This window comes from Garra rufa, chromosome 20 (assembly GCF_049309525.1).
Source record: "Garra rufa chromosome 20, GarRuf1.0, whole genome shotgun sequence".
NCBI classification, from domain to species: domain Eukaryota; kingdom Metazoa; phylum Chordata; class Actinopteri; order Cypriniformes; family Cyprinidae; genus Garra; species Garra rufa.
In genome coordinates, this window is record NC_133380.1 from 27,243,126 (window position 1) to 27,250,147 (window position 7,022).

The 7,022-nt window shown below is 41.0% G+C and overlaps 1 protein-coding gene across 1 annotated transcript; it reads left to right on the forward strand.

Moving 5' to 3' along the window:
- Positions 1-1,570: 1,570 nt before the first annotated feature.
- Positions 1,571-3,754, forward strand: LOC141293498 (E3 SUMO-protein ligase ZBED1-like). Its single transcript, XM_073825532.1, has 2 exons — positions 1,571-2,995; positions 3,272-3,754. The coding sequence occupies exons 1-2, from the start codon at positions 1,571-1,573 to the stop codon at positions 3,752-3,754; spliced, it is 1,908 nt and encodes a 635-aa protein (XP_073681633.1).
- Positions 3,755-7,022: the final 3,268 nt, after the last annotated feature.

The following is a 7,022-nucleotide window of genomic DNA, read 5'->3' on the forward strand; positions in this document are numbered from 1 at the left end:
CGGACATTTTATGGCTGAGTTATAACAACTTCTATGTCCATGGCGAAACATCAAACTTTGTCACGCCGCCACGGACACGCCCTTTAACGAAAACTCAAGATCTTCGCAATTTAACATCTCTAAGGCCTCTAGATCAGACTGACCAAATATAATGTTGATATCATTAAATCTCTAAGAGGAGTTTGATACAAGTCATTTCCTTTTGCCAACAGGTGGCGCTGTGATTATAATAGAATATTGGCCTTCAGATGTGTTCAGGCCAGGACTCTTATCGAATATGTGAAGTTTGAGGCAAATCGGACATTTTATGGCTGAGTTATAACAAGTTTTATATCCATGGCGAGACCTCGAAATTTGTCAGGCCGCCACGGACACGCCCTTTACCGAAAACTCAAGATCTTCACAATTTAACATCACTAAGGCCTTTATATTAGACTGACCGATTTTGGTGTTGATCTGTATAAATCTCTAGGAGGAGTTTGTTGTAGAGTACAGCATGACACTTCCTGTTGCCAGCAGGTGGCGCTATGACTATAACGGAATATGGATATGTAGATGTCATCAGGTCAGGAGTGTTATCACACATGTGAAGTTTGGGACAGATCGGACATTTTATGCCTAAGTTATAGCAACTTCCTTTTTCATGGCGAAACATCGAAATTTGCGAGGCCGTCACGGACACGCCCTTCGATGAAAACTCTAGATCTTCACAATTTAACGTCACAAAGGGCTTTAGATTAGACTCACCAAATTTGCTGTTGATCGGAGTAAATCTCTAGGAGGAGTTCGTTCAAGTACCACGCCTGAAAATGGCAAAAATGACACAAATTTTGCTAAGAAAATTAATAATAACCGACTTCCTGTTGGGTTTCGGATTTTGTCCCAGGAGGCTTTTTTGTAGGTATTGGTGAGCTACATGTGTGTACCGATTTTCATGCATGTACGAGAATCATAGCTGAAAGCGCACACCGCGGAACGTGTAAAGGTGGCGCTATCGAGCTGTTTTGCCACACCCATCTCTGAAACCCATATCAGACATCCATTTTCGCCAGGTTTGATGTGTGTGCAAAGTTTCATGAGTTTTCGGGTATGTTTAGGCCCTCAAAAATGCGATTCATTCCGGAGAAGAAGAAGAATAATAATAATTAAAGCTGCAAGCAGCGATGGTAGGGCCCTCGCACTCGGGCTCACCGCCGATCGGTGGCGAATGGTTGGCACTATGCTATTAACTCAGAAAATGTAGGAGGAATATGTCAAAGTCATTGATATGTGCCAATCTTCCTTCTGCCAGCTGGTGGCGCCATGCCTATAACTGAATATTGGCATGCAGATGTGTTCAGGCCAGTGCTTTTATCAAACATATGAAGTTTGGTGAAGCTTGAACATTAGGGGTGGGAGAAAAAATCGATGCATCGATGCATCGCGATTCTTTCTCTAACGATTCTGAATCGATTCTCAAAGATTCAGAATCGATTCTCTGTTCAATCAAATCGCGAATGCGCGCCGGAAACATAAACATCACAACGCTCATCTCTTACATGTATGCTGTCGAATTCTCTTCTTTTGAACAATGGACAAACTACAGCCTGCACCATCAAATTTGAAATCGACTGTGTGGCAACATTTTGGATTTTGTGAAGACGAAGAGAAAGGGGTCGTTGATAAAAGCCATACTGTGTGCAAAATCTGTCGTGCCAAATTTAAGTATTTCGGGAACACGACTAACATGAAGAAGCATATTACACGGTTCCACCCAGAGCTGGAGAAAAGGCCTTCTATCCTGATCGCGCCCACTGCCGGTCCCACTCAAAGGACCCTCGAGCAAGTAGCAAAGCTTCCACCGAATTCTGAAAAGGCCAAGCGAATTACCCGGTCAGTGGCGGGTTTCATTGCCAAGGATTTGCGCCCTTACTCGGTAGTGGATAACCAAGGATTTCGCACAATGTTACAGGTGCTTGAGCCAAGATATAGTGTGCCCTCACGACGTTATTTCAGTGACACCGCAATACCCGCACTCTACAGGGAGACTAAAGCTCAAATTTTAGAATCACTATGCAATACGGACAGGGTTGCAATAACATGTGATGCATGGACATCAATTTCCACAGACTCGTATGTCACCATTACGGCTCACTACATCACGGATGAGTGTAAGCTCGCGGCTTGTGTTCTGCAAACGCGGAGTATGAACGAAAGCCACACAGGCGCGAATGTTGCTGAACTTCTGCAAAGTGTTGCATCCGAATGGAAAATTGCGAACAAAGACTTAGTTTTGGTGACTGACAATGCCTCTAATATGGCTGTTGCAGCACAGCTTGGCAAGTTTCCACATGTGAGATGTTACGCACACACACTTAATTTGGCCTCTCAGCGAGCGCTAAAGTTGCCGGCAGTGTCGAGGCTGTTAGCGAGGGTGAGGCGCATTGTGACTTTTTTCCATCGCAGCACAACTGCAAAGCATCAGTTGGAGGAGAAACAAAAACAGCTTAATCTGCCGTGTCATAAACTGAAATCTGACGTCATCACTAGATGGAACAGCGCATATGAGATGCTTGAACGATTCCTTGAGCAACAACCGGCTGTCTGCGCTGCGTTACTGTCACCTGCGGTGAGAAAAGGAGCGTCTGAAATCTTCACTCTTACAGAGTCAGATATTTCATGTGCCGAAGATGTTGTAAACGCCCTCAAGCCTATGAAAGATGCCACCCTTCTAATGTCAGAGGAGAGCAGCCCCACAGCATGTTTGATTGCTCCATTGCATGCTAAGTTGATCCAGGACATGAAAGAAAACACTGATGAGACACCAGTGATCAGGGAGATAAAGAGGGTCATCAGTGAGGACCTCAGCAGAAGGTACACCACTGTGCAGGAGACCAGTCTTCTTCACAAATGTGCTTCTCTGGACCCGCGCTTTAAGGGACTGCCCTTTCTTTCCGAAGAAAAGAGAGAGGAAGCATACAAAACAGTGATTACTGAAGCTTCATCATTGCAAGAGGTAACTTTTATATATCATCAATATCTGTGATACTTAATGACAAAGTTTTAGCATATAACATTAAAGCAATTGCAACAGTGCAATATTACAGGACTTTTTCATGTCAGTCTTAAATTATGAAATAACGTATTAAATACATTTCTCTAAGTCTTTATTAGTCAATGTGTAAAAAATTTATAATATTTCACTGTGGATTGTATGACCTCAATCATTTAACTTAATAGTTATGTTTGATCTACAATATGTTCATTTTCTTCTCTTGTGATTGATTAAAAGCAGGAAGATAAGGCAAAAGAGCAGGAAAATTCAGAAGACTGCAGAGTGACAGAAGCCAACAACTCAGTGAGCCCACAGCCTGAAGTTGCAGAGAATCTGGATGAGCGTCCTTCTACTTCAACAGGAAGAGCTTCATCTTTGCTTCACTGTCTGCTGGGACAGACCTTCTCTGATGCTTCAGTTACACCACATCATCATCAGTCAGCTCATGCCGTAGCTGAAGAGGAGATGACCAGATATCGGAGTTCCCCACCACTCTCTCTATCTGAGGACCCCCTCAACTGGTGGAATGTAAACAAGGTGTCCTTTCCTTTGCTTTCCAAAATGGCAAAGAGGTATTTATGCATTCCTGCAACCAGTGTCTCTGCAGAGAGAGTCTTTTCCACTGCAGGAGATATTGTTACAGCCCAGCGAAGCACACTTACTCCTGAACATGTGGACCAACTACTCTTCCTTCACAAAAACTTGAACTTGGCAATATAATTACAATAGATAAACTATAGTGAGATGTTGGATATTTAAGTTATTTAATTTGTATCCTGATATTTTTTGCAGTATGGTTGAAAGATAATTCATTGCATCTCTGAAGATAATTCTAAACGTTCAAAACAAAACTAATAACAGACATTTCTTCCTTTGTTAAAAGGTTCTAAACAAACTGAAAAATTGTCATACTTTGTTGATTGAGAACTGTTTGTTCTTAACAATTGTTCTTAGTAATTGTATGGGCTTTCCATGTTTAATTCAGAGCTTGTTCATCCTGAATATAATTTTGTTAAAATAAAAGCAATAAAAGTCTTCATTTCACTTTGTCATTTTTAAGATTGAAATACTGCCAAACAGAGATTCTAACTATAAACAAAAAACATAGAAACTCTATATTTAAATTAAGCATATTTGCAAAAAAACAAAACTAAAAAAAACATGTATATGAAGAATCGTTTTGGAATCGGATCGTGGATCCCAGAATCGGAATCGGATCGGATCGCGAAGTACCTAAAGATTCCCACCCCTATTGAACATGGCATGCTTGAGTGTAAGTCATGACATATCCTGCTGCCAACAGGTGGCGCTATTACAAAATATTGGCTTTTAGATGTCTTCAAGCCAGGCCTATTGGCAAACATGTCAAGTTTGGTGCAAATTGTACATTGCATGCTTAAGTTAGTGTAAAACAAGTAATTTGCTGTTGCCAGCTGGTGGCGCTATGACTATAACAAAATATTGGCATGTAAATGTATTCAGGCCAAGACTCTTATCAAACATATTAAGTGTGATGCTGATTGGACATTGCATGCCTGAGTTACAGTAACTTCCTGTTTCATTGCATTAAGAGTATGCTTTAGCACTTAGCTAAATGTTGCTAACATGTTTCTAGCATGTTGCTACCCTATTTAACACTTGTTGATATTTTTAAAATGTTGCTTGGCATCCACAACAGTATTAAACATGTGACTTCCTGTTGCCAGCAGGTGGCACTATCACTATAACTGAATATGGGCATGGGCTTGTGTTCAGACCAGGACTCTTATCAAACATATTAAGCTTGGGTCAGATTGGACATTGTATGCATGAGTTACACTTATTTTTCTTTGTATTAATATAATGCTTTAGCTCTCAGCTAAGTGTTGCTAGCATGTTTTAACATGATTCTAACATGATGCTAGCCTATTTAAAACTTGCTGACGCTTTTTATTATGTTGCTAGGAGTCCGTAACACCATTAAACGTCACTTCCTGTTGTCAGCAGGTGGCGCTGTGACTATAACTGAATATGGGCATGTATATATCTTCAGGCCAGGAGTCTTATCAAACGTGAAGTTTGGGGCTGATTGGACATTGCATGTCTGAGTTGCAGTAACTTCCTGTTTTATGTCTTTAACAACATGCTTTAGCACTAAGTAAGTGTTGCTAGCATGTTTGAGTACGTTTTAAACTAGTTTAGCACTCAATGGCTTTTTTAGTGTGTTGCTAATAGTGTGTCACAGTGTTAAACATGTCACTTCCTGTTGACAGTAGGTGGCGCTATAACTATAACTGAATATTGGCATGTAGATATCTTCAGGCCAGGACTGTTATCAAACATGTGAAGTTTGGGGCTGATTGGACATTGCATGCCTGAGTTACAGTAACTTCCTGTTTCATTGCATTAAGACTATGCTTTAGCACTTAGCTAAATGTTGCTAACATGTTATAGCATGTTTCTAGCATGTTGCTACCCTGTTTAACAGTTGTTGAATTTTTTTTAAATGTTGCTAGGCATCCACAACAGTATTAAACATGTGGCTTCCTGTTACCAGCTGGTGGCGCTATGACTATAACTGAATACGGGCATGGGCGTGTGTTTAGGCCAGGATTCTTATCAAACATGTTAAGTTTGGGGCTGATTGGACATTGTATGCCTGAGTTAGAGTAACTTCCTGTTTCATTGTATTATTAGCATGCTTTAACATATTAGCTAAGTGTTGCTAGCATGCTTTATTATTTTTGCAGTATGTTGAATATTAAGTTTGGGTCAGATTCAACATTATATACATGAGTTACAGCAATTTCCTTTTGTATTTGTATTAATAGCATGCTTTAGCTCTTAGCTAAGTGTTGCTAGCATGTTTTAGCATGTTTGTAGCATGTTGCTAGCCTATTTAAGACTTGTTAACGCTTTTCAATATGTTTCTAGGAGTCCGTAACAGTGTTAAACATGTCATTTCCTGTTGTCAGCAGGTGGCGCTATGACTATAACTGAATATGGGCACTGACGTGTGTTCAGGACCGGACTGTCTCAAACATGTGAAGTTTGAGGCAGATCGGACATCGTATGCCTGAGTTATAGCAACTTCCTTTTTCATGGCGAAACATCAAAGTTTGTCCGGCCGCCACGGACACGCCCTTCGACGAAAACTCTAAAGCTTCGCAATTTAACATCGCAAAGGCCTTATGATGACACTCAGCAAATTTGAAGATGATCGGATAAAAACTGTAGGAGGAGTTCGTTAAAGTATGAGGCCTGAAAATGGCAAAAACTGCACAAAAATCGTACAGGAAATTCAATATAACGGACTTCCTGTTGGGTTTCGGATGTTGCACCAGGAGACTTTTTTGTAGGTATTGGTGTGTTACATATGTGTACCGAGTTTCGTACATGTACGTGAAACGTAGCTCGAGGGGCACTCCGTTGAAATTTTATAGGTGGCGCTATCGAGCCATTTTGCCACACCCACTTTTGAAAACCATATCAGATGTAAATTTTCGCCAGGTCTGATGCGTGTGCAAAGTTTCGTGAGTTTTCGGGCATGTTTAGGCCCTCAAAAAGACTTTTCATTTTGGAGAAGAAGAAGAAGAAGAAGAATAATAATTAAAGCTGCAAGCAGCGATGGGAGGGCCCTCGCACCGGGCTCACCGCCGACCTGTGGCGAATGGTGGGCACTATGCTTTTAACATAGTAAATTTAGGAGGAATATGTGGAAGTAATTTAGATGTGCCAGATTTCTTGCTGCCACCTGGTGGCGCTATGTGTATAACTGAATATTGGCATGCAGATGTGTTCAGGCAAGCGATTTTATCAAACATATGAAGGTTGGTGCAGATTGAACATGGCATGCTTGAGTGTAATACTTGACATATCCTGCTGCCAACAGGTGGCGCTATTACGAAATATTGGCTTTTAGATGTCTTCAGGCCAGGACTATTGGCAAACATGTCAAGTTTGGTGCAAATTGTACATTGCATGTTCAAGTTAGTGTAAAACAAGTAAT

What these genes read in the sequence shown, in the direction of transcription:
- LOC141293498 (XM_073825532.1), top strand. Translation starts at nt 1,571, where the DNA reads ATGGACAAACTACAGCCTGCACCATCAAATTTGAAATCGACTGTGTGG. An exon ending in AAGCTTCATCATTGCAAGAG is followed by an intron (nt 2,996 to 3,271) that starts GTAACTTTTATA and finishes ATTGATTAAAAG; the next exon opens with CAGGAAGATAAGGCAAAAGA.